Source organism: Terrapene carolina, unplaced genomic scaffold (assembly GCF_002925995.2).
Source record: "Terrapene carolina triunguis isolate 2854851 unplaced genomic scaffold, T_m_triunguis-2.0 Scaffold211, whole genome shotgun sequence".
In the NCBI taxonomy this organism is placed as follows: Eukaryota; Metazoa; Chordata; order Testudines; family Emydidae; genus Terrapene; species Terrapene triunguis.
The window spans coordinates 22,010,814-22,038,665 of NW_020664562.1; the positions used below are offsets into that span (position 1 = coordinate 22,010,814).

Below are 27,852 nucleotides of genomic sequence, written 5' to 3' on the forward strand. Positions count from 1 at the left end.
TCCCCTGCTTCTACCGCTCCGGCCCTTTAAATAGCCGCCGGAGCCCTGGAGTAGTGGTGGTGAGGCTCTGTGGCTATTTAAAGGGCCGGGGTGGTAGAAGCAGCGGGAGCCCCGGACTTTTTAAATAGCCCCCAGAGCCCCACAGCCCTACTCCAGGGCTCCAGCAATGGGGCTCTGGTGGCAATTTAAAGGGTCTGGGGCTCCAGCCCCTGCTGGGAGCCCCAGGCCCTTTAAATTGCCCCCTGGGGAAGACGGGCTGCCCCAGTACGGCAAACCGGCTCTTGCCGGTATGGCGTACCGACTTACTTTCACCTGTGGATCAGGTTACACCCATGCTGCATTCTTTACCATATGTTGGCTGCCTGTAAAGTGACTGAGTGGTGTAGGTCCTAGCTTCATCCTGGATCTGCATCCTTGTTGTGATGGGTTTCTATGCACACGCACACCATCGAACCTTAAGGGATCTCTGGGCAGAAAGCGTATATTTGAGGGTAGAAAGCAAACATGACAGCCCACTGGTGTAGAACTCATTCCCCTGTGACATCCATTTCATACCCTCTCTTTGTTCTTTTAACCAGTACTTAAACTAACACTCTTTCCTAATGTATGTTTCATAACCACCCTTGACCCCTCATTTCTCTCCCCCCCAAAACTTGATCCCTTCTTTTCTTGACACCCCCCTCGTTGTTTTACATGTTTAAAGTATGCAGAGTTCAGTTAAACCAGAATGTTTGTTCGTTTTTATAGTGTTGTTCAGTGCCCTAAGCAGTGGCAGGGATAGGAGCTGCATTTTTAATATTCATTGTATTATCAAATATTCTCTGTCTGGGCAACTGTGACTCTACTGCTCCTGCATCTACTAGGTAAAATGATGAAATACATATTCAGTCAATCAGCATGACTGATAAAGTTGTCTGAGGAGCACTGTCTCCTAACATGCAAATAAATATCTCCTTCTCTTCCCCCACGCCCTGCCCCCTATGCCTGAGCACGTATACAGTGGCTAACAAGCTGCTCTGAACCTGTGACGACAGCTTTTTGATCGTCTTACTTTATCACTTGATTTAATCTAAGCTTTTCCTAAATATCTTGCTGCTGTTTAGAGCCATGAGATATCCTTGGCTGCTTAGCTGAGAAGCCTCTAGTATATCTTGATATCTGTAGTGTCACAAATGCCTGAAGTTATGGTTATTTGATCAAATACTTTTTTTTGAGGGGGGGGGGGGGAATTAAAACAATGGCATTATTTTGAAGAGTGGAAAGTGTTCAGACTGGGGGACTCTGTGGGTTGGTTAGTGGGATTTGGAGACTTTCATCTGTTGGGGCCTACACTATAGGTCACGTCAGAGAACCTGGGTCCTGATTGACCCCTCCAATGGGATAAATCGCACAGGTATAGCAGATCATGGATTCTTGTGGCAGTTTTCTCTCTGCTGTTCTGGGAATGGGGTTTGCCATCTCTCCATTGAATAGGCTGTAGGGCTGGATCTCAAACAGCACAGATCTCCAGACTGGCAGGTTTGTGGCACTGTCTCAGATAGGAGTAGGCAGTGGATGGGGATCTCTCAGTTTACAACCCTGGTGCGGGAGGCAGTGTGTTCTCAATGCACCTGAAGGAAAGACAGTAATAATGCTCTGATGTGCCCTTCCCCCTCCCGCCAACAATTATTAGCTTCCCATTGAAGTGGGAAGACACACTCTGATTATCAATGACTGTTGTAGGCACCCCTCATGCCAGAATAGGGCGGGATCCAGGAGGGCTTTTTCACGTTTGTCCAGAGGGTCACAGTTTGTCATTGTTCCACGACGCAATGAGGTAATGCTTCAAGTCCTGCTGTCGCTAGGCTATTGCTACCAGCAGGCTAGGACAGACATATGAGCGGGGCCTACTGGCTGTCACATGCATTTTATTCAGCTGTCTCTTCACTTCAAGGGCTATATTTTCAAAGGGGCCTCAACCCAGTCCCAAAATTGTGCCCAAAGGCCAGATTGTGCAGATATATAAAGAAGGCAGGGAAGGCCATGTAAGGAATCCTCCCACTCTTTGTGCCCCCCCCATGTGGGGGCCAGAAGAACTGCAGTCCCTGCACTACAGAGCGCCTGCTAATACCGCCTTGGGGGTAAGTTACGCCAAAAAGGAGGCGATGGAGCCATGGCCCCATTCCCCCACATCATCCAGGTCTGCGGAATGGTGCATACGTGCACGCTCCAAAGGGGCAGATCAGCAGCCAAGCTCTCCCCGATCACCAGGGGGCTCTAGGAATCACTGTATCCTTAGGTGCCTCCTGGTGCTTGCCCTGGGGCATGGCTGCTTCACACTACCCCAGCTGAGGGCAGTAAATTACTACCACAATCTGCCCCCTCGTTTTTAGCGTGCATAAAATATCTGCACTTGCACATGCAAACCAGCACGTTTGATTTTTGTTTGACATCTCCTCACAATTTGTACAAATACAGGGTTTTTCATGAGAAAAAAAATTGTGGGCACAATTCTTTTAAATTCCTATTTGAAAAATTAACTCAGGTACTCACAGTACTTGCAAATATGCTCCATGAAAATCAAAGATGGGCAAACCTTGCTGCTACTGTCGACAAAAGCAGCCTAACTCAACAGCCCATGCCAGTTATATTAGCCATTGGCTTTTTGCAGGAGAACTACCATGGCAGAAATACAGCTTTTCAGAAACTCAGTGTGTGGCTACTAAGGCCTGGTCCACACTACTCCCCCCCCACTTCGGACTAAGGTACGCACATTCAGCTACGTTAATAACGTAGCTGAATTCGAAGTACCTTAGTCCGAACTTACCGCGGGTCCAGACGCTGCAGGCAGGCTCCCCCGTCGATGCCGCGTACTCCTCTTGCTGAGCTGGAGTACCGGCGTTGACGGCGAGCACTTCCGGGATCGATCCCAGAACACTGATTGCCTGCCGTCGGACCCGGAGGTAAGTGTAGACGTACCCTAAGACACCTAAAACACTAAAGAGAATAACAATTCTACTTCCTCTATCCCTCTAAACTGATACCAGCTCCTCATCAGTGTTTATCTGATGGTTTGCTGTGATTTCCCCCCAAATATTTTTCTAGTGTTTGCTCCATTTTAAAGCAATTATTTAACTTTAATTATTTAACCTTGTTTTGCTGTGATCTTACCATCAGATATGGGCTTTGGTTTTCACTAGATACTGTAATCCTGCAAAGGGCTAAGGTGGTGAATACTCCTCCACCCTTGTTTTTAGCTGGTAGTTTTGTTTGCCCTCCTGGTGGGTGCAATCCTCGTTTTCCAGGCAGTAGGTTCAAAATGTTTCCTCTGTTTGTGTTTGTTTATAGAGATGAGGGTTGCTTGCAGCTTTAGTGTTCTCTTCTCTTTATCTTGATGTCAAGACACTTGCTTTTATGAGCTGTCTCCAAAAATGTGTTTCATGATTACTTCAGTCAATCCCTCCCTCCTCGGTTTATTGTGTTAGTTATAAGGTTGTAAGGTGGTTGCTGCATTTTTTCAGTTGTCTTTAACAAGGTTGTGTGTATTGAATTTGTCATAAGAATTGGACCAAGTGAGGAGTCTTCAGCGGGAGGAAAAATCAGTTTTAGGCACAATTTCAATACAAGTATTAAAGCTGAAAAATGACATCTACTATCAAAGTTAACTAACCTACATTCTTGCCCCATTGCGAACCAGTGATGTGTGTTTTCAGTGTATAACCCCTGCTACTGTAAATGTAAAGTTGTCACCATTGTGATTATCTGCAGTGCTTGACCCTGGATAAATTTGAAGGTCATGCTGATGAAACCCAATTGACTCATCAAGCTCTTAATCTGCTGGAGGAAAACAAATTCTGGGCTGGAGTAGTCTTCCCTGACATACACTCTGGGGCCAGCAAGCTGCCACCACATGTGAACTACAAGATCCGGATGGATATAGATGCAGTGGAGAAAACAAATAAAATCAAAGACAGGTGATGATTTCTGCTTTCCTCAGCTGCGCCTGCCATTGAACCAGTAATGCAAAATATGGGAACCCTCTCCAACATTCTGGGAGCCAGAGGGTGGGTCAGAGTCTGCATTCAAATACAAATGTGAGAGCTGATTGAATTCAGTGGTGTTTCACATGCATAACGCAGAGCAGAAGTCATATCCAGACCCTAGTGCTTGGCACTGAGCAACTGCGTCAGGGGCTGGGCAGGCGGGAGAGGATAGAAGGGAGGACTCTGATGGCTGGAGTAGCCTGCACAAGGTCTTTAGGTGACCTCCTCATGTAGGGAGTGGACAGGGAGTTCTACTTATCTCCTCCCCTTCTGCCCCCTGCATGTTGCCAAACTTGACATGCACATCCAATCTTCTCCCCCTATGCAGCAGAATACACTGCTGCTGCTGTACATGAGTCCTCCGCCACCTTGGATTTGCTTCTTAAAGTTTTAGCACACATGTTTTCTGAGACTACTTATATATGAGCTGGGAGTTTCTAAGCAGTGTTACCAGCGCATATGATTTTATGTCAAGTCACATAATATTTGCAGTTTTCCTAAAGCTGCCAATGCTGGAATCACATATTTACCTGAGAGTCTCAGCTTTCAGTTTAAATAAAAGCAAGTTTCTAGACATCATGACTGCAGAGAAAAACTTGAAAACATGATATCTAAATGCTCCAATGCCACTTGGCAAGCCAATCGCAGGAGTTTTTGGGGCCTGACGCATGATTTTTGAGCACTTGTGGTTGAAAATACTATAATGGTTAAAGAAAGGGCTATTCACATTAGAGGTGTGTAACAGCTACTGAAAACTGTGGCTCCCGGTGTCACAAGGAGAAGTGGTCCGAGGGTTTTTTCCACCCTTGCAGAAATTTTTGACAAACCCAAAAAAGTTTGCTTTCATTGGATTTTTCCACACAAAATTGTGAGTTTTCACTGAAAACTCAGAAATTGAAAGATTTTAGCTGAAAATGAAAAGACTTCAGCTGAAATATTTTGACAAAAAAAAGTAAATGTTTCTGCAGAAAGCAGATATGTTTTGTGAAAGATTTAATTTAGTTGGAAATCCAATTTTCCATTAAAAAACCAGCATAGATGGAAAATTTTTGACCAGGCCTGGTCACAAGCTTAAATTCCGGACAAATGAAATAGTCATCTGACTTGGATCTTTAGGATAGAAGCTGAAAGGTCACACACGTAATGGAGCAAATCCATTCAAAGCCTTCAACATCCAGAAAAGAACTTTTAAAATAAAAAGCTGAGGTTTTACAGAGGCTACTGGGAGCTGAGAGTGAGTCCATTTAGTTGAAGCCATAATACTTTTTAAATCAAACAAAACAAATCCATAAATACCAGAAACATTTTGAACAAATTTGGCACACTGCAATATATAATTGCTGTTTTATTTTGAACCCCCTTTATGCATTTTTGGCCAAAATTACTGTATTACAGAACGACATAGAAAACTTAAAAAACAAAATAATATCTAATTTTTCTGAATCATAAACGTCTGACCCCTTCTCAAGCAGCGGCGCCTGACAGCCATAACTTGGAAGGAACAGCACTGGGTAGAGCCCCCGGGAAGTTCTCCGCTAAGTGTTCTCCATCTTAAAGTGCCTGCCTGCCTGAGTGATTTCCATGTGTTTTTACTTCCCAGGTACTGGGATCCTGGTCCAAGAGCTGACCCAGTGGATGATTTACGTTACATCTGGGGAGGGTTTGCGTATCTGCAAGACATGATTGAGCATGGGATTATAAAGACCCAGACCAACGCTGAAGTGCCATCAGGAATCTACCTGCAGCAAATGCCGTATCCCTGCTTTGTAGATGATATGTGAGTAAGAGCAGCTAGTGATCCTATTTCTGATAACTAATCGGGTGGCTGGATGAGACAGTGGATTTTCAGGAGGCTTGACTGCTTTTGCCTTTGATCTTGTTTAAAAGTCAGAAAGAAATCCCAGGACTATGGCATTAGTGAAATACCCCAAGGAGCCAGGGATGTGCTTCCCTGGTTAACACAGATAAGGAAATTGGAGAAGCAGAAAAAGTCCAGTACTTTGGAACTTTAAGAAAGGAGACTGAAGAGTCTGATCCTGCTCCCACTGAAATCAGCGGGAAAACCCCATTGACTTTAATAGCAGCAGGAGAATGCCTGGAAATTCGAGGCACATAAAAATTTGCACAGTTCATAGCTGAGCCTGTGAGATCTGGAGGGGGAAAAGAAGATTTCAATTAAAATTAAATGAACTTTTTTGATGATTAAAATGGACTCACACAGAGAGCATTTCCCCATAACACTGTGGCTCTGAATCATGCACAGTCCGACTTCCAGGAATCTCATGTCATGAATAGTGCTGTTCTCTCCCTCACTAACACTGCAGCTGATTTCAGGGAGGTATATCATTTGTGTTATCATGGGGGAGTTCACCAAGAGAGCTTATTGCAGCTGTAGAAACCCAAACCAGGCAAAGGTTGCTGAGGGCTGGTCTATACTGACAAGCTACATTGGCATTGCTATGTCTCTCGCGGGTATGACACATCCCCACGCCGAGAGACGTAGTTAGGTTGACCTAACCCCCTGTGTGGACAGCGCTTGGTTGACAGAAGAATTCTTCCATTGGCCTAGCTACCCCCTCTCGGGGAAGTGGATTACCTACAGTGGCGGAAGAACCCCTTCTGTTACTGTACGGAGTGTCTACACTGAAGCGCTACTGCAGTGCAGCTGCGCTGCTGTAGCGGTTTAAGTGTAGACATAGCCTGAGGTCTGCAACAATTACAGAAAATCCCACAGAGAGACCGCGTTTAGTCGTAGCCCCTTCAAAGAACCTAGTTAAATAAGATGGCTAGGCCCTTTTGGAAGAGGTATGCTGCTTTTGGGTTGACACTGGGACCATGCTTGCTAATCTGGGGACCAGAGGTCCCACAAGAGGCAAAAGCAAGAGGCCCTTCCCAGCCTGCCTCAACAAAGCATTTTATTTTGGTTTAGCAGACCAGGTTGCTCTCTGGAAGTTTTCGGCAGGAAAGTGATGTTTTCCTGCCTGTTTTGCTGACTGGCACTGTCCTGCTCCTGAAGAATGTCTCTTCCTTTGAGTTTTAGAGTCCCAGGCTTCTCCCCATACAGAAAGAAATGAGGGGGAAAGGTGGCGAGGGGCTCCCTCTGGCTTTTTGGTCAGTTTCATTCAAATGTCACCATCATGAAACTGGTGCAAAATGAGAGTCAGATATCTTACATAATGCTACTCTCACCTCATAACACATGTGAAGAGATGCCAGCAGGAAACGTGTTTTATCGTAGCTCATGGTCATCCTAAATGTATTCTCCATGGCTACCTTTTACTGCTAATATCTGTTGTAGGGATGAGGGACAAAACTATGGCAGCCATGCATAAAAGGTTCCAGGTTGTGACCTAAAATTGACCCAATGTTAACAGAGAGAGGGAGCCCTCCAGCTGTCTGACATAGTAGTGCAGATTTTGTTAGCTAACTGCTAACACTGACCATCTGTGACAGGCTCAAGACTTTCCAAGAATGATGTTTTGCATACAGCATTTCAACATAGCATCTGGCTGCTTTTAGTAGTTAATATTTATTGATTTATTTGCTAATTAAACTTGGGGAAACATTTCAAAGATATAACACACGGAAGACTCATTTCTTACGATTAGCATCTGTCTCAAAACGTTCTTTGCAAGTTATAATAATTACAGCATGGCACAGTGTTCAGAAAGTGAGGTGTGGTGTGAGATCTGTACCTTGCCGCAGACTCAGTGGCCTTGGGCAAGTCTCATAACCGCTGTGTGCCTCGGTTTCCCCATCTGTAAAATGTAGATAACACCTAGCCCTTGGGGGTGGGGGCTGCAAAGTTTAATTCATTATTTGTAAAGTTCTTTGAGAGCTGTTACTACACTCTTAGACTGGGATTTTCAGAGAAGCCTAACCTTAGGCTCCTTTGAAATGCTCAGCCATAATAAGTGCAAAGAATTCTTTATCCCTCTTTTTCCTTTTCCCTTTCTTCCTTCCTTTTCATCCCAACCCTTGCCTGCTTTACCTGCATTTCACTCACTCCTCTCTCCCTGCATGGGTAGCTTCATGATCACCCTGAACCGCTCCTTCCCTATCTTCATGGTGCTGGCTTGGATCTATTCGGTCTCCATGATAGTGAAGAGCATTGTGCTGGAGAAGGAAATGAGACTGAAAGAAGCCATGAAGAACCGGGGAGTTACTAATGGGGTTATCTGGTACACCTGGTTCCTAGACAGCTTCATCATGATGTCTGTGAGCGTGTCTCTCCTAACAGCACTAATTACGGTAAGGATTAGCTTGGGAGTGACTTTAAAAAGCCCCAAACCTGCAGTTCACGTTTGCACTGTTGATATTAGCTGTCCATCAAGAAACAATAGCTATACATAAGGAGACCAGAACCACTGGTGGCCTACTCTGATTTTAGCACGTAGAATGCTCATTCTTGTAAGCAGTCCTCCAGGCTGCATCAGCACTTGGCAGAGACAGAGAGAGATAAATTCACTAATGAGACTTATTGTAAGACTGTCTGCACGAGGATGCGTCAGGCCTGATTACACTGACAGGTCATGTTCCATTTGTTGCATTTCCAGTATACAGGGCAAGTCTTTCAATAAGTATCACTGCTTCAAACGTAGAAGATCTCAATCTGAGGAATTCTAATCTTTTCATTCACTGTCTGAGTCATTTATCATAGGCCGTGCTTGTCTGCTTTGAAACTAGGACACTATCACAAATGGGGGAGAGAGGCACCAGGGACTGACTCAAGCCTAATCTATCCCTCACTCCATGGCAAGAACTCTCCTGGCTCCTTAGTCTCAAAATTGCTGCTTTTTCAAAGTGGTTTATGTTAGAACTGGACCCAGTTTCCAACGCCATCCAACCCTTTTCTAGACAATAGAATAACTCTTCTTTAACTGAGCTGGTTGGTTCCTTAATGGGTGCTGTTCTGGCAGGGAAGAGTTGCCTGACTTTTTCCCCAGTGAATTGTTACAAATACAGAGTCAGAATTCAGGCTGCCCTCTCTAATCAATCCTGTCCTTATAAGCTCTCCCAGTGTATTTGCAATCTTAGGGCTTGTCTACACACACACAGGGTGTACTACTTTAACTGTACTGGTATAGTTAAAGTAGTACAACCTTCCTAGTGTGGAGGCTGCTATACCACTATAAATGTGCTTATACCAAAATAATTGTTCTGCTACCATTGGGGACTAGCTATCCCAGTACAACTGCACAGTAGGGGCTGCATCAGTATAAGTCTATTGGTAAAAAAATCACACCTCTAACTGGCCTAGTTCTACTGGTACAAAAATTGTGTGGAGACCAGCTCTTAAGGAAAAAAACAGCCCTTCTCCCTCTAGGAGTAAGCTGACAGTCAGCTGAAACCACACTCTTCAGTGAGAGGGGACATTAAAGATTCAAAAGCATTAAAGAAGAAAGGTCAACACAAGTTCATCCAGTGGGTTACTTTCTACACAAAGGATTCTGGGAGATCTTAGTCATCCTCTTCAGCCCTCACAGGCTCTGGGAATGGGAATGTAATTCAGGTGCAGAATATAGTACTTTATAATCTGCCTACTAGCTTTTCTTTTTAAATGTCTGTCGGCCAACTTTCCCCACAACCTCTCTCCGGTGTGGGGCTCCCAGGGAGAACAATGGGAAATTGTTCTGACAGTTCAGACAATTGTATTTTAACAGAATTGGTTTCCATGCAGACATGTCTCACTTGGAATTGTAGGGTTGTAATGTCTGCAGGGAACTTTCCTTTGAGGAATGCAGAGGGAGAACATCAGATTTTCGTCTGTTACAAAGACAACAGAGAGTCATCAAATAGAACTCTGGGCTGGGCAACCAGTGAGACTAGTGACAATACCAGGTGCCTCAGAGCCAATGAGTAGGGATGAAATTAGACCACTGCCTTACTTTGGCTGTGACTTTTTTTTTTAATTGTAAAGCCCTCAGATGCTGTGGTAAAAATGTCTGGAGAGACCGATTAAATAGATTAGGTAGAGTGGTTAATTGATTAACCATTATAGCTCTGGTACCAATGGTAGTTCTGAGCTCTGCTGCTAGCTTGTGAGACAGCATTGTACCTGAACTCATTTGGTTTCCTTTGGTTACAGTGTGGCAAGGTGCTTCACTACAGCAATCCCCTCATCCTCCTTCTGTTTCTGCTGACGTTCACCACAGCCACCATCATGCAGTGTTTCTTGCTCAGCACCTTCTTCTCCAAAGCTAACTTGGCAGCTGCCTGCAGCGGAGTCATCTACTTCACCCTCTACCTGCCCCACGTCGTCTGCTTTGCTTGGCAGGACCGCATGACTATTAACCTGAAGATTATGGCAGTAAGGCGCCTTTTGCCTCCCTCTATGAAAATCTATGACCTCAGGGTCTCTCTGGCTGTAGAATTCCTTTGTCTTGACTTTTTGTACCCCTGTCTCTGTTTCTCTAGTTAGTGTGTGAGTAACTGAGAGTACAGTACCTGGTAAAGAGGAAGAGACCTGAGCCACCGTCCTCCCTCCTCTCGCTGGTTTTGCACTGGGGAAACTCAACTGACTTCAGTGGAGTTACTCCTGACTCAGAGGGACACTATCAAGTAATTTAGGCTGAGCAGTTAGCTATCATAGGGGAAGAAGCCTCTGACAAACCCTAGTCACTAGAAAGGTTTATATGGCTTTTTTTTTTAAAAGTTCAATAAAACTAGTCTTTTTGATGTAGACATGCCCCTGCAGTGTTTGCAACCTGTACCTCGCTGCAGTGCGCTGCTGCAGGAGAGCCAGCAAGTGCAACCAGCTTGAAACAAATAGGTGCAAAATGTAAATAAACAGAGGAAGTGGTGAAGATGCAAATTATCATTTTAAAATGATTTCAGATTTAAATATGCCAACTGTATTTTAACACAAGGGCGACAGAGCTATTGTAACATGATTTTTAACTGACTTTTAAATTCACTGAAAGCTGTTTTCATGAAAACATTTGTATTCCTGTGAGCATTTGCCAACCTTTAAAAAGTGCATGTGTTTATATAAATAAAATTTGGGGCTCAATTAAACAAGATATGGGCCAAATCCAGAACCTCAAATGCAACTCCTTTGATTTGCAGAATACAGTTATGGTCCCATCTGTATTACAATTGTTGGCACAGTGGTTTGACTGGTCCTCTAACTCTGCTGTAGATCAGGCTCTCTAACTGCACGGGATAGAGCAGGGGTGGGCAAACTACGGCCTGAGGGCCGCATCTGGCCCTTCAGACGTTTTAATCTGGTCCTCGAGCTCCCATCAGGGAGTGGGGTCTGTGATTTGCCCCGCTCCAGTGCTCCAGCTGGGGGCTTGCCCCACTCCGTGTGTGCCATGGCTCCGCATGGCTCCCAGAAGCAGCAGCATGTCTCCCCTCCGGCCCCTACGCATAGGGGCAGCCAGGGGGCTCCACATGCTGCCCTCGCCCCAAGCACCGCCCTCAAAGCTCCCATTGGCCAGGAAACATGGCCAGTGGGAGCTGCAGGAGTGGTGCCTGTGGACCGGGCAGTGCACCCAGCCGCCTGGCTGCGCCTCCGCATAGGAGCCAGATGGGGGACATGCCGCTACTTCCGGGAGCTGCTTGAGGTAAGCGCTGCCTGGAGCCTGCACCCCTGACCCTCTCCCGTGGCCCAACCCCCTGCCCCAGCCCTGATCCCCCTCCCTCCCTCCGAACCTCTTGGTCCCAGCACAGAACACCCTCCTGCACCCCCAACCTCTCATCCCCAGCCCCATCCCAGAGCCTGTACCCCCAGCTGGAGCCCCCCCCCCCCCCCCGCCCTCCAACCCCCAATTTCATGAGCATTCATGGCTTGCCATACAATTTCCATACCCAGATGTGGCCCTCGGGCCAAATAGTTTGCCCACTCCTGGGATAGAGCATTTTCAGGTTCTGTAGATGAAGGCAATAAAACTGGATCAAGGAACTGATCCTGTGAGGAGCTCAATGCCCTTAACTCCGGAGCATTAACAGGAATTTAGGGTGCTGAAGTCGATGGAGTTACACTGGTGTAAAAGAAGGGAATCAAGCCCTTGCTGACAGAAACCAGGATGGGGAGCACTGGCGAAACAAGAGTTGCCCTGTGTGTTTTGTTTGGGTTTATGTTGCTTGTTTAGAGCTTCACAGACTGAAATAGAGCTGGATCGGGTGTGTGTGTGTGCGTGATTTTCCCATGGAAAATTTAAACTTTTTGTAAAAAATCAAAAACTGGGAAAATTTCACCTGAAAACTGAAAATTTTGATTGAGATCCAACCACAGTGGCTCATGCCCCCATTCTGTATGGGCTGAGCCAGGCTACATCTTCTGTGATGCAGCACAGCGTCCCTTCTCGCTGAGCTGTTGCAGTGCACCATGGGAAATGATGGCCAGAGATTATGCTGGTTTGGTTGAACAAGGACTGTGTAAATCAATTGGAAACCCCAAAAGGGTGAGGGTTGTGGTTTTGCTTTTGCTTAGGCTGGGTCTCCTGTGAACTTTCCCTTCTGCTGCACAGACACTGGCACTCCATGCACACTATAATTCCTTTGTCTTGGTATTTCTTGTGCCCTCATCTGTCTCTCTTGTCAATGTGAGAGTACAGTACACCTGGTAAAGAAGAGGAGACCTGAGCCGCCATCCTACATTTTATTTCATACATATATTTAATTCTCCAGAGACTGACAAGACACTTTTTGAATGAGCTCAAACTGCCAAAATCATCTCCATATGGAGAGGTAATAAATGACATGAGTTACACCCTCATGTGAGCAGATGCTGCTCCACTGAAGTCAATGGAAGCTGAACCTGTTTACGCCAGGGCTAAATTTGGACCATTGTCTCTAAATCCTTCGTAGAGCTGCCACCAGTCCTGAAATTACAGATGTCCCAGTGTTCTTTACCGAATACTTGACTTTCCAGTCCTACTGTACCTTAGATTGTGTTTAAAATAAAACCCTCTCCTTCTGTTCCTCTTGATCATTCCTATGCACAACCAAGTTTCATACTTCAACTCAAAAAATATTTTTTTATTGATGTGGGCTTTCCCCTTGCCTGAATCCCTGTTATTTCACCTTTATTCCAGAGCTTGCTTTCTCCAGTGGCTTTTGGATTCGGTACAGAATACTTGTCACGCTATGAAGAGCAAGGTGTTGGGCTACAATGGGACAATATCAGGACCAGTCCTCTGGAGGGAGATGAATACAGTTTTTTCTTCTCCATTGAGATGATGCTTTTTGATGCTTTGCTATATGGAATTCTCACATGGTACCTTGAAAATGTTTTTCCAGGTACAGTATGTCAATCTCCCACTCATATGTGGTAGTGGTTGTAAATTACCCTGTCCTAAATTAATCTCTAACTATTAGGGAGTAGAATAGGACTTTAATGGGGGGGAAGATTACCCCACATCTGCCTATCTTCTTGCAACTTCCTCTGACGTATCTGGTGCTGGTCTCTGTCAGACACAGGATATTGGACCAGATGAACCACAAATCGAATCCAGTCTGGAACCTTTTTTTTTTTTTTTTTTTTTTTGCATTACCTTTTTCTCACTTTTTCTCCCCCCCTCCCCCCTTTTTCCATTTTGCAAGTGAAAAGGGTGGGGAGAAAGGAAAACAGATTTTTGTGGTGGTTTTGGTCAAAAAAGGGAACATTTAATAAAACAATCTTTTCGCAAAATTTTTATGCTCAGAAAAGGCCATTTTTCATCAAAATTCTTTTTCATTAGAAAAATTTTGACATGCTCTAGTGAAACTGTTTAAGCCCTGATAATGCACTTTGAAGCACAAAATACAAACTCCAAGGGCCTGACTCACTACTGTGCTGTGGCCCCTTTATGTCAGCTGTTTCTTCTGGTGTGGTTATAACTCCTGTGGAGACAAATGGTATTTCTCACTGACTGGATGGTCAGAACATTCCCTAAGGAGTTTCTTAAGGTTTTTATAGAGAATCCTGGGTGTGATGTTAGCAACATGGTACAAATTAAGAAGTGAGTATTTAATGGGCAAGAGCATGTCCTTGTAGCTTAAAAAAAGTTGTTTAGCCTCATGTTAAACATGATTGAAATACTACATTGAAAGCTGTAGAAGCGACGGGGTCGCCTTTGAATGGATTTGCTGCTCCAGCACACATACTGTAGCTCCCCTGCCTGTGGCTGAAGCAGGTGGCAATGGTTAGCCAAACTTCAGAGTGTGGAGGGTTATTCTGTTAGAAGGAGAAATTGATCACGTGATCCCGTTTAATTACAAAGAACGTACAGTCCTAGATCCCTGCACACCATGGGAGTCAAACAGGAGACAGCTTCTTTGTTCATGGTTCCAAGCCTCTTTTTAACCAGTAGTTTACCCCAAAAGCTCTCTCTAGGCTTTCTTCAGGGCCACACTCCGACTGTTTGTTCTGGCTGTCTCCTTGGCTTTCTGCTCCTTCTCTATTTCTGTGGTGTCTGTGTGTTTCTCACGGCTTTTCTCTCACATTCAGACACATACAGCTCCACCAATCAGTGCTCCAGCCCCTGCATTTTCTATATCTGTCCCCAGGGAAACCCCTTGGGCTGCATTGTTCAGCTTTTTCTCAAGCCTTTCCAAGTACAGGTGGTTTGGGTGGTGGCTCCTATTGCTTCAACTATCTGGTTCCATAAAGGAGCTCAATTGTTTTTTGCACTTATCCTGAATGAAAGGTGACTGTACATCCACCACCTTCCAGGAGGTTTAACTCATCCTATAAGAAGCCAAGGCTGCTTCTGTGAGCAGACAGAGAGTTGAGTGAGTTAATGTGAGCACAGAATGTCAATTCTAAGAACCTAGAGGGTAGTATTTTAAGTGGAAATCATATATATAAAATCATTGCAAAGTTCTTGTATTAGTTTGAAGCAATGATGGAATAAACTGCTTGTTTGCAAAAAGTGTCTTTGGAAATTACCCAAACAGCTTGGGGGTCATCCAGTCCTTGTTAGAAATCCAATCCGGAGAAATGAAGTGGAAATAAGCAGGGTTTTAGTAACTATTCCAGTAACTATCACACAGAAATAGACCACACAGCAGTGTTATTGCAAATCTCATTGCTGATTTTGAATAAGTGGCAAAAAACAGTATGCAGATAGGCTCACAAAGATTAAGACTTTAAACATAGTGAATCAGAGTCTTAGCCAGTGTAAATCACCATCACACCACATTTTTTTAGTTGTTTTTCCTGGAAAGCTGCATGTTGAAATTTTGGCCTGAGCTGCCTCTTAATTTAGTTTTGATGCCTGTTGTGCATTCAGACCCAGTGTGATCTTTGTAAACATGATGAGCTTTTCACCCATTCAGTCTCTAGAATTTTGAAAGGGACTTCAAAAAGAAATCATTACTTGGGGTCAGGAGCCTACCTGCTGGAACTGGGAAATTTCTTGGCAGCTACTGCCTAGTATTAAGGGTTCAAACTAGCCCCAGGCAGGGGGTAGCCTAATTCCTTAATTAAACTACATTTTGCTTTAGAAAACTAAAGTTAGCTCTGATCACACGTAATGTGTTTATTTCCCCTCCCTCTCCCAAAATATTTGGAAACTGGGGTTATTCTGCTGGAAGCATGGTAGGTGGCTGTGCTTTGTTAGATCTTCTAATATGCTGGAACATGATTGCTAATGAAACTCCAAGTATTGATATTTAAATTGAGATTTGCATACCTGAGTTCCAGCCCATAGAAAAATGTGGACTCTCTGTATGAACTGTACTTGTTTGTGTTTTAGGGGAGTATGGGATACCACGGCCTTGGTATTTCCCTCTGCAGGAGTCTTACTGGCTTGAGTCTGGCCACCCAAAAGCTGAGAAAACAGCAACTGCTGATGGTGAGTTATTTGAAAACTCTGGTGCTTGGAAATAACTTCAAAACCCACTGATCCGTTTAGAGGTGAATACATTGTACATTCATTATGTGAGCCACTGAAAAGATTAGAGACAGACATACAGTGGGAATCTTAGCAGGTGGCTTTGAACTCTGAGTGGCCCACTATTATTAGAGAGTTATTAGAGGATGAGTCAGTGTTCCATCCGAGGGCTTTTAAAGCATGCGTAGGTTAGCTGGGAACATCAGAGCCCCATCTCTCTAATTCATGCATATGAGGATATTTGATGAGCTGTTATTACCCAATCCAGAATATTTGAGACTTGAGTCACAATGGATATGATACTGATTTTAATTACACTGTGTTTACACTGGGGTTACACCTCTCTGGACCTGAGTCTCTCCCACTTACTTTGTCACCAGTGAAATTATTAACTTCAGTGGGGCTACTCCTGATTTACACTAGAGTGAGATCAGAATTGTGCCTATTTGTGTGTATGTGCACACATGTATGTATGTATATCCTACTTTGAGAGTTCCTATCTAAGCACTCCTAATTGATGCTAGTGTAATTAAGGACAGCATCTGGCTCATTGTAAAAATAAATAAATAAATAGCAAATACTGTACAGTACAATACTGTGTTAAATGTAAACTGCTAAAAAATAAAGGGAAAGTTTAAAAAAAGATTTGACAAGGTAAGGAAAATGCTTCTGTGCTTGTTTCATTTAAATTAAGATGGTTAAAAGCAGCATTTTTCATCTGCATAGTAAAGTTTCAAAGCTGTATTAAGTCAATGTTCAGTTGTAAACTTTTGAAAGAACAACCATAATGTTTTGTTCAGAGTTACGAACAACCTCCGTTCCCGAGGTGTACGTAACTCTGAGGTTCTACTGTAACAGGCAGAGAGATGAAGGAATCATTCTTTGTGTTTTTGCATGGTCAATCTGCTCATCACAATATGACCCCTCATCAACTCTGATGAACTGTTTGCAAGGGGTCTGGGCACAAGAAGTTGCTTCTAGACCAGCAGGGTCTAATCTCCTCTGCAAACATTCTGAAACCCCCCTCCCAGTCTGCCCACATGTTGGGGTCAGGAAGAAAGAAACAGCTACATTGTTCTCTGTAAAGGGGATTTACATTGTGGTATGTTCTGAACTGAAGAAACAGCTTTCGCACTAGCCTCACTGTGAAGGGAATTCAGAATGACAGAGGTTGGCCTGGATATTACTAGAGTCCATTCTCTGTCTCTGCTTCGGAGCACCCATCAGCCAAAAAGGCATTGGGTACAGGGGAACGAACTGCAGGTATATAGGTGTGGAGGGAGATTTTCAAAGGCACAAATAGGAGGTGGGCCATGCATTTCCCTTTGGCTCCTTTGAAAACCCCACATTTATAGCATAGAGTCATTTAGAGGGTTTTAGCATTTAGCACATGCCTTTAGGATGCCCCTCAATACTAATAGAAAAATAATTTTACTTTCAGATTGTTCGTAATGCCCCATAAGTGCTGTGTTTTCTGCCAGGTGTGCCTAGGAGAGGGGTAGACAGAGAGCCTTTAAACTCTTAAGTCTTCTGATATAGGTTTCTTTATAGCGCTTTTCAAATTGTTCAAGTGAGGTGTCACTGCCTAAATGAAATCTGAGCATTTGCCCCAAGCAGCAGTTCATTTTCCAGGATCAAAATTATTTTTAAAAAATTGACACATCATAATTATGGATGATGAATTACATGTAGTAATCTGGAGAACCTAGTGCTGCTCTTGGCCAGAGGGAAAGGATATTATCTCAGGTAACCTTAGGACAGGCCCCTACTGGCTCACAAGAATTCAATCGGTCATAACTCACCCCCTCCTCTTTTCTAGAGAGGGTAAAACTGAAAAGATCATAGTTCTCTGAGGAATCCCTCCATGGGAGGCACATAATAGTTCATCTATTTGAAGGACTAGGGTCCTTTAGTTCTTCAGCTTATTTAATTAGCTTCTCCCCCATCCCTGCCACATCTGGGTCACAAGGGCAACAATTATAATGAACAATTATATCTTTCTTCCTTTAGAGAAACTGTCGTGCACTGGGAAAAACATGAGAAAAAAACGCCAGGAAATGCAAGAGCAAATAACGCTATGTCTACACTTAGAGCTAGGGGTGTGATTTCTAGCTTGATCAGACATACTCACACTAGCGCTCATCGAGCTAGCATGCTAAAAATAGTAGTGTCGCTGGAGTAACACGGTCAGTGGCAAGTGGCAGCATGGTCTAGCTGCCCAAAATATGTACCCACAGGGTCCAGGTAGGGTTGTGCTCAGAGCAGCTAAGTCACTACTGCCAGCGCTACTGCAGCTACACTGTTTTTTGCTCACTAGATTGATGAGAGCTGGCATGAATGTCTCTTTGAGCTGGGAAACACACCTCTAGCTCCAAGTGTAGACATAGCCTAAGGCCTGGTTTACAATAGGAAATTAGGAAAAATCCACCCCCCTGAGCGATGCAGTTAAACCGACCTAACCCCAGTGTAGACAGCGCCAGTGGGAGAATTCTCCCGTCGACCTAGCTTCCATCTCTCGGGGACATGACATACCTACGCCAACAGGAGAAGCCCGCCCATGGCGTAGGTAGCGTCTTCGATGAAGTGCTGCAGTGTTGTAAGTGTAGACAAGCCCTACGATGCTAAATCAACCTGATGCATTTTAAAACTAAGTAGTTGTACCAGTGTATTCCCATGGCAATTATGTTGCTTAGAGTATGTCTCTACTGCAGCCAGGAACGTGCCTCCCGGCATGGGCAGGCAGGCTTGTGATAGCTTTGTTCGGGGTAGCACCCTAAAAATAGCAGTGTGGACATTGCAGTCTGGCAACAGTCTGGGCTCACCATCTGAGCTCAGACTCAGTGGGTCGGGTGGGCTTGTACTTGGTGGCTAGCCCAAGCCACCACCCATGCTACAGCATCCACACTGCTATTTTTAGTGTGCAGAGTTAGCACAAGACTGTTTACCTGGGCTGGGAGGTGCGCTTCCAGCTACTGTGAAACCTGCTTATGGGGTCTAATTGTGTACCACTGAACTCCGTTAGAGTTTTTCCATTGCCTTTAATGGGAACAGGATTGGGCAAGACTAAACTCTGATATAATGAAATTTTATGTGTAGACTAATAGATCCAGATCATTTCAATGTATTGTAAAACAGTGAACCTCCGTTCCTATATTGTGGGGGGAAAACCCATCAGAGGAGTCACTGTTCTTGCTTCCCTTGTCCCCCTCCACATAAATTCACATAGCATCTTTCCTTCCTAGAGGTATGATCGAAGCACATGATTGGGAACTGCACACTAACTCTTTCACTCTGCCCTTGGTTACATCACTTAACCTCTGGATCCCCAGCTGCAAAATAGGGATCTAACAGGGAGGGGTTTGTGAAGATACAGTGAAGAATATTCATAAATTCATAGATTCTAGGACTGGAAGGGACCTTGAGAGGTCATCGAGTCCAGTCCCCTGCCCTTATGGCAGGATATAGTCTGTAGTTACCAACACAGTCAGCGCATATCAGACCTCATGCTTTAGGACTTAAACCAGCCCACTATGCACCTGGGATTAGGAAGAAACTTCCGCCATGGAATTAAAAAGAGTCAGTCTTGCCTCTGTAGTACCTGGTCTTGAGTACTTGGAAGAGAGGATATTAGACTAGGTGGACCATTAGTCTGATGGGTCAGAGTGCAATTGCTATGTTCCTAATGTCACTGAAGGGCTTTGATGATGAATAATGCTAAGAGATAAGTACTGTTGTAATTTGTTACTATCTCACTTCTCCCAATACATCTCCAGAGATGATGGTAATCATTAAATTAACTTTTGGTTAATGTAGAAAAGAGTCCCAGGAAAGAAGGCAGTCCAGCCTGGAAGGCCACAGGAGAGGAAAAGACTGCAAACATGAGGGAGGAAGCAGACGAGCCTGAAAAGCTGGAAGAACAGAGTGACAACCAGGGGGAGAAGGATGGTAAAGAATCCAAATGTAAACACAAAAGAAAAAAAGAGCGCGCCAAGCAGGGGAAGCCTAAGGCAGAGGCAAAGGACAAAGATGAAATGACTAGTAAGGAGAGAGAGAGAGAGCAACCTGAGTAACCGTGACTCTTTGTGTGAGACATTTTAACCCCCAGGTACTTCGCAGAAAACCAGAATTGTGTACGTGTGCGAAACAAGAGCAGCACTCCATGTTGGAGCATAGACCTGAGCCCTTATTTCTGAGACAGCACAGAGCTGCCCACAAACCAGCAGTGATGGGTCGTATAGCCTATCCTGTGCTGGTTAGCTCCAATCTGCCACCAAGTCAGTGCTGTCCCAGGAGGGCAGGCAATGGTACTGCTGCTGGCAGCCCTCCACTGGGGTGCAGCTTTCATTTCTGCGAGGGACTCCTCAGGTGCTCTGCCTGGAGAACTTTCTCAGGAGATGTGTTGGAACACCCAACCACTGCACTGTTGCTCCCTTGCGGTCCACAGCCACCTACCCTTTGGGCTGCTCTGGCTACCTCTGGAGGAGAGTGTTCCACCATAAGGGCTCTACAGCTGGGTCTCTTCCAGTGGAAACCCACAATGCCTTTTCTTACAGCATGTTGGTACCCTTGCCAAGTGACACCTGAGGGGGACACATGCTGGCTTGCTAGGGTTAAATTGTGGCCATGACTTTAATACCAAGACTTGAGAGACATGAGCTAAGATAAAGGCAAAAAATCCTCCCAAAACCCATCCTGCAGCTGGTCCTGTGTATGTAGGGGAATGGCTGGTTCCAAAGGGATTTATGTGAATTGGTCTGTCTCTACAGTCTGATGCTGACATTAGCCCCCATCTAAACATTCCTGAATATGACCTGGTTGGTATTCAAGGGACAGTGGGGAGACAGATGAGCTTTCTGCACATGTGGTCCCCAGAGGAATTCATGGCAGCAAGCTGGTGATTCCACAGCAGATTCCACAACTGCAGACAGCTAAGGGCTCAGCTCTCAGACTCTCTTGAAAAGCTAGAGGTAAAACTGGGGTCATGAGAGCTCATCCTCATGTAGGTATTGATGACCTGCATTCAGGGTGAATGGAAACAGGACAGTTCTTCAAAAGGAAGGAGCCAGGCAAGGGGCAAAGGTCATTTTAGCAAATCTGCTTCTAGCACCTCTTTATCTTTGCTTTGCTTTGCTCATCAGCTCCGAAACTGCAGTAGCAGGGGCTTTGCCTGTCACTAAAGGGAATAGCCTACATTCCCCCTTCCTAGCATGAGGTCTTCAGCCAGCTACATGGTGACTGGTGTGTGTGAACAGTACGCAATAAAACAATCGCAGAGCTAATGTAATTCAAGGTTCCACTTACCAGTAGGAGGGGCGGGGCCATAAAATGCACTCACCGTCGGATTCAGAGCTGGCATGAGTGAGTGTAACTGGAGTTGGACAGTGGTGCAAAGGATAGATGAACTTGCAATAAGCCAATCCAGTGCAAGTGCAAGACAGCAGAGCACTGTCTAATGACTGGCAAAAGATAAATCTGCCTTAGCTGGTGAACTTCAGGCAGTTTGCACTAAGCCCTCATCTACATTCCCAACAAACACCACGATGTTATCAACCTGTGGAGTCAGGAGAATGACCAGTCCTTAGCCCCACGGGAAAGCCAGCAGAGTAGTGAGTCAGGATAGCCACAAAAAAGGGGACTTAGGTGTAGAGTTTGGGGATAGACCCCCACAACACATGCATTAGCCTGAGTCCAGGAGTTTTACAGGCAAACGAGAAACGAACTCATGTCAAATGTAAGGCCTGGTCTACACTAACACCCCAATTCGATCTAAGGTACGCAACTTCAGCTACGTGAATAACGTAGCTGAAGTCGACATACCTTAGTTCGAATTTACCGCGGTTCAGACGCGGTCCACACACGGCAGGCAGGCTACCCCGTCGACTCCGCGGTACTCCTCTCGCTGACGTGGAGTACCGCAGTCGACGGCGAGCACTTCCTGGTTCGAATTATCGCGTCCACACCAGACGCGATAAATCGAACCCGGAAGTTCGATTGCCAGCCGTCGAACTACCGCGGTAGTGTAGACAAGCCCTAAGACTTCTGGTGGGATCTTGACCAATGTTCCATGCAGAGCAAGAAGAGCCAGGCTGCTGGAGTCTGTGTGTGCATGCTCCTGTCTTAACATTCAAACACGCATCAGGTACTCCAGGGAGTTTGGGCCTGATCCAGTGACGTGCTGAGAGCCCTCGACTCCCTCCTGATGCAAGGCCCAAAGGAATGGTCTGCTGTGTCTTGTATTACAACGCTGCACAGTCCAGTCCTGTGATTGTAGCTGCTCTGTGGTGTCCAGTAGACCCATCCTCCCACTTGGGGCTTCTCTACTAGCTTTGTTTAGAATGGCCAACCCATGGGAGTTGCTGATGGAGACGGGGCTCACCAACAGGATTGGCCACACCCAGACAGCCTGGACTGCACCTCAGTACAGTCGTTCTGGGGGCTGAAAAGTGAAGTAAACTGCAATTGCAGAATAACCCTCCCTGCAAATCCTTAAGTGCGTTGTGTAAATAGAAGTGCACAGAGTCTGTAGCATAAATATTCTCAACTCCTATCATTTGTCTTCATGTTGTCCAAGGGTTTAATTTCCTTCAGAGGGTCTTTGCTTTGCCTAGCACTTGATGGTGAAGTTTAAAATTATGCTTTTGTGATCTTTGGGGGAAATTCACCCCTGTGCAGAGCTCATCTTAAGTGGTGCCTAGATCTTGGGCTGGCCCTTTGTCCAGGGTGAATTTCACCCCACTAGGATTAAAAGGAAGCTTTATTATTTTAAACAGCATAGTAAAAGAAAAGAAAAGGCACATCTGGGCAGATGACTTGAATGGCTTAGCTGGAAATATAGCCCCATCTCCAGGCTGGTTTAATCTCTCAGCACATGGACAGACAATGAAATCTAAACAATCTCTTTCTGTCCCATATGAACAAACACAAAACACAGTCACCTTCACGTGACTGAGTGAGTTGTGTCTCCACAAATCCTCTCATTTACCCAGGTAAATAAGGAATAACTCTATGGATGTCAATAAACCTACCCCAGTTCAAAACTGGTGTGAGGGGACAACTGGGCCCTGGGACTTTGTGCTGTAGTTTACACTGTGATTATGCTGCTGTAAGCAATGATGTGCTGAGAGCTGTAGCCAGAGTGTGGCTCTGACTCCCTTTTCATTCTTGATTTCTTGCCTTTCAAGTAAACACCTTTTTTGAACCTGAGCCTCCAGACCTGATCCCGGGTGTGTGTGTGCAGAACCTGGTGAAGATTTTTGCAGGCAGGTCCAAGCCAGCAGTGGATGGCATGAATGTTACTTTCTATGAGGACCAAATCACAGCCTTCCTCGGCCACAATGGAGCTGGAAAGACAACCACCATGTAAGTGTTAGAGGAAGCTCTGGCTGTGCAAATCCAGGGCATTGCCCTACTGCTCTGACGCTCAGTTCTGTGGAGCAGCAGGCTGATCTCTCCATTCTCCTAGCTTCTCTCTTTCCTAGCTACCACCTCAGCAACTAGCACATAAGGGCAGGCTGTCCCCATGCAGGGACATGCGGACTATCGAAAAGGGAGAGCATGAAATGCCTGACACATACAAGTGGATGAAACAAAACATGTCCCTGGATCAAGCCCCTATAAGCATGTTAATGGCAACAGAGGCCCTTCTGTTTGAAAGAGCTGAGATACTCTAAAACAAGCACAACTGATACTCTCAGACGCTGTTCTCGGTTACTCCCCTATAGCTGCACTGACTGAAGTCCAAAGCGGTGCATGCCCTGGGTGCAACTGAGTATAGAACATGGCCCCAGTGTTTATATTCAGTAGATCTGGCGTGGGGTATTTACGTAACGTAACATAGCTATGGATTTATGTACAATTTATGTGTAAACTATACACCCAATTTAAAATGGCCCTTTAGTCCCAGAACAGCAGAGCACTAAAAAGCCTGGTGTTACATGTGTTTTCTGTTTGTACCCAGCAGGTAATACCAAATCCACACATTAGTGATCTACCCTACAGTCTCCAACTCTTTTCAATCTACAGCAAAGCAGAGTGCAGGTCAGGGGGGCAGGGTAGCACTAGTATAACCCATGGGCAGCACTGTTATGTAACTCTGCATTCAAGGCTTCAGACCATTATTCTGGATCTCTGCCCCAGCGAGACTCATTCTAGGTCATGGGTAGTCAGGGCTGGGGAAACTTGCCTGGTGAACTGGTTTGAAAAGTACAAGTTCAGGTTAACTTTACTTAAACACCGTTTGGCCAGCTAGCAAGGACCAGCTCAAACTTTTGTGCAAAGCAAGTTTGGAATCAATTTTCTAGCCTAGATGAGAACCATATAGACAATTGATACCAAACCCAGAACTGCACACTAGCGGAGTTACTGTACACATTCCCAGGGTCTCACTTGTGTATTTTATTAGGACAAGGTGTGTCCGTGCTTCACAATGGGATTGTGTTTCAGCAACCACTGTAATAAGAAGTCGTCATGTGCCACCTAGTGGCCCATGAGAGAAGTGTGTCTGCTTATCTGAAACCTAAGGACTGTCCATTTGCTTTTTTTCTCATGTTTGGCCAGGTCAATCCTAACAGGCTTGTTTCCACCCACATCTGGAACTGTCCTGGTTGGTGGCAAGGACATCCAGATACATATGGACTCGATTCGGCAGAGTTTAGGCATGTGTCCTCAATACAACATCTTGTTTAATCAGTAAGTGCCATATGATGCCAAATTCAAGAACTGAGCCCCCACCACCCGGGCTGGATGTTTGGGATGTCCCCAAAGCCCATGTTGTTTCTCTGTGCTCTTCTGACAGTGCATGTAACTCAGAGACAGAATCCTCCTTCCTTCTTCTCCTGTCAGTATTTCTAAAGGACAGATACTATTTTACCCTTTCTATAATCCCTAAGAGGAGATGCATGGGGGGATGCAGGGTCACATGCTCCCCAGATTTGCTGCTTGGCTTAAACGGAGAATGCTCACATGGATTGAGCATGCTCAGTAACACTGCTGAAGCCAGCTGCCCACATTTTATTCCCTTCCTACTATCGGCAGGCATGGGTCGTCGGGGAATCTTCTGCTTCCACTGGCTGGGCCCAAAGTTGTTCCTCAGGGGAAATAAGTGTTCCCAATATGGGTACTGTCTGCATTGTGGTAGAGCTTGGGAGGGACTTAACATGAGAATCAAAGCACACAATAATCCAGGGCCCCATTCCCCAAAAGCAGTATGAATCCTGGTAGTAGGCTGCGCTGATGGTTGGGGGTGCCATTTTGGAAAGGCAGGTAGGTGGTGTAGCGAGGCGACGGCTTACTGGCACGGCGCCTCCTGCTGGTTGTCCAGGGAATTAGCTCTCCAGCTCCAGAGCACCTTCTGCTGGATGATGTCCTGTTTGCCACTGGTCCCCGTGTTCCTCCCAGACCCTGATGCCCTTTTACGCTGGGGTTCTGCCCCCAGCAGTAACCCACAATCAGGGTCTCCCCACCCAGGGGAACCCACAACCCTCTATCCCCATCTTGCCTCAGTGGCTACTGCCAGTCACCATCTAGCTCCCGCTCACTGGGGCAGACTGCAGTCTATACACTCATCATCGGCAAGGGGGGTTTGGACCTGCTGCCTTTGCATACCCTGGGCTGCACCTCTGCAACCCCAGCACCTTTCCGGCTTTTACCAAGGCCTGCAGCCTGGGGGTTTTCCAGCCTGGAGCTCCCCAGCTCCTCTGGCCTTTCCCCAGCCCTGCTCCACTCTAGGTACCCTGCTGAGCTCCCAAGCAGGCCAGGCCCGTCTCTCTCCACAACTAGAGAGAGACTCTCGCCTAGCTCCTGCCTAACAGTCCCTTTATAGGGCCAGCTGTGGCTTGATTGGGGCATGGCCCCAGCTGAGTCTGTTTCCCCAGTCAGCCTAGCAATTGGCTCCCCCCGGGGCAGCCTTTTTCCGGGGCTGCTTTAAGCCCTTCTTGAGCCGGAGCGGGATGACTGCCCCATTACAGGTGGGTAGACAGAGAAGCAACAAGAGCAAGAAAGGGCAGGGTGATCCTGAGGAGTTGCTGGCCAACCAATGTAGGCACATGTAAGGGATAAATCAATTCCTCTCCTCAAAGGGGGTAATGCTATAATAAACTGACTGCTGTTGGACCAAGCAACCTGGCTCTTCATTTAACCTGTCTCAATGTCTTTCTGTCTAATTTCTCAGCCTCACTGTAGCAGAGCACATCTTGTTTTATGCCCAGCTGAAAGGGAGGTCTCGAAAGGAAGCTGTGCTGGAGATGGAGATGATGCTGGAAGATATAGGCCTCCCCCATAAAAGGAATGAAGAGGCTCAAAACCTGTCAGGTGCCCAAGGATTTGTTCTCAAAATCATCACCTTTTTTGTTCTACTGTCATTTTAGTTCCATGGGGACAAATTCTGCCAACGATTCACATTAAGTAGTCCCTTACTTCTTGAGTAGTGAATTGGAGTCCCATGAATTTCAATGGACTTGCTCGAGCAGTGTGGGTGGCAGAATCTGTCCATAAGGCATCAGCTGTGAATGTATCTGTGATGCATAAAACTTACTTTAGTGATGCTGAATAAAAATATATATTAATATACAAAAATATGTCTTCCCTTAATAACATACCCTGACCCCACCACTATTCTGTGGTAATGTTCCAAAATGCAACACCTTCCCATACTGTTGCTTCAGTGTCCTGGGTGAATACCCTAGAATACTGTAATATTTTTATAAGGGCTGTTCATGTCATTTAAAAGGTAAAACTGTATATAGTACAGTGGCAAGGAGGTGCAGCATGTGGGTGCAGTGACCTATAACTGTCCAGAGTTGCAGGTTGGATTAGATAAGTACTCAGGAGTTTTTATACTTCACTGATCTCTAGGTTCTGCAAACGTGGGCCGACAATATCATGAAAGCAAGCTTTCTCAGACCAGCTCTAGAACTTCCTGCTTTGGCTCCAGGCTAGGACCAGAAAATGCAGACACTGCATGAAAATGAAAAGTAATGAAAAAATTAAGCTAAAATTTTGGAACCCCAGCAAAAATGTGTGTATTTGTTCAAGTTCTGGGCCAAGGTTCAGGAGTGAGAGTGGTTCTTATTTTACTTGGTCCAGTTTGTCTGTCTCCAGCAGACACAAACAGTCCTCTATCATCACATGCTGCAATGTGTGCTGCTCTTCCTTCTCACTCCCACAGTTGTGTCCCTGCACTCTTTAGGTGGCATGCAGAGAAAGCTATCTGTTGCCATTGCCTTTGTTGGTGAAGCAAAGGTGGTCGTCTTGGATGAGCCCACCTCTGGAGTAGATCCATATTCCAGGAGGTCTATCTGGGATCTTCTACTGAAGTATCGCTCAGGTAACACACTCCAGAGAGGAAATTGCTTTTTAAACCCCTTCACAAATAAGCATGTCTGTTGCATAAGCTTTCATTAAAGTAAAGGGTATGAACATGCACAAACAGGTTACACGAGTGGTAAATTCACGTAAGCCACTTGTCTCATGACCTGGGGGTTTAGGGCAGGGATTAGAAAAGCTCGAGATATGATATAGCAACTTAATTTTACATGGAGAGAGCCGACTAAACTGTGCTCAGAGGGCCCCGTTCTGCTAATCTAACTCACACAGAGTCGTGTCATACTTGGCAAGTGATCTAATTTATTTCAGTGGGACTCCTAACAGTGTGAGACACTACTCAGTGAGAGTAAGTGAGGCAGAGCTGGCCCCAGTATTTCAGAGGAGCCGAACAGGTTTGGAAAAGTTTGGGTATCCTGCTGCTTGCACTTACAACTGCTACAGAAAGGAAGAGCTTCAGCTTCTTTCTGAACTATCAAATGCCTCACTCCCCTTTAAAAACAAAAACATTTCTGAGGATGAGTGCTGGAGAGATTTCTCATTGATGGGCCCAATTCTGTCACTCTTATTCACTCTGAGTAGTACTTTACTCTGTGAGTAGCTCCATTCAGGGTGAGTAAGGGCAGCAGAATCATGTCAAAAATTGTATTTATTCATATACCTTTGCCAAGGTTTTAACTTTTGGTCAG

At 45.5% G+C, this 27,852-nt stretch overlaps 1 protein-coding gene across 1 annotated transcript in view; it reads left to right on the plus strand.

Annotated features, from left to right (window-relative positions):
* Positions 1-27,852, plus strand: part of LOC112119094 (retinal-specific phospholipid-transporting ATPase ABCA4) — a 113,359-nt gene that overhangs the window by 40,260 nt on the left and 45,247 nt on the right. The window contains exons 12-22 of the mRNA XM_026655942.1: positions 3,748-3,953; positions 5,623-5,799; positions 8,051-8,273; positions 10,111-10,332; positions 13,064-13,268; positions 15,707-15,805; positions 19,658-19,882; positions 23,026-23,203; positions 24,401-24,532; positions 26,013-26,152; positions 27,030-27,167. Of these exons, the coding sequence (XP_026511727.1) occupies positions 3,748-3,953; positions 5,623-5,799; positions 8,051-8,273; positions 10,111-10,332; positions 13,064-13,268; positions 15,707-15,805; positions 19,658-19,882; positions 23,026-23,203; positions 24,401-24,532; positions 26,013-26,152; positions 27,030-27,167 (1,945 nt within the window). The remainder of the gene's footprint in view (positions 1-3,747; positions 3,954-5,622; positions 5,800-8,050; positions 8,274-10,110; positions 10,333-13,063; positions 13,269-15,706; positions 15,806-19,657; positions 19,883-23,025; positions 23,204-24,400; positions 24,533-26,012; positions 26,153-27,029; positions 27,168-27,852) is intronic.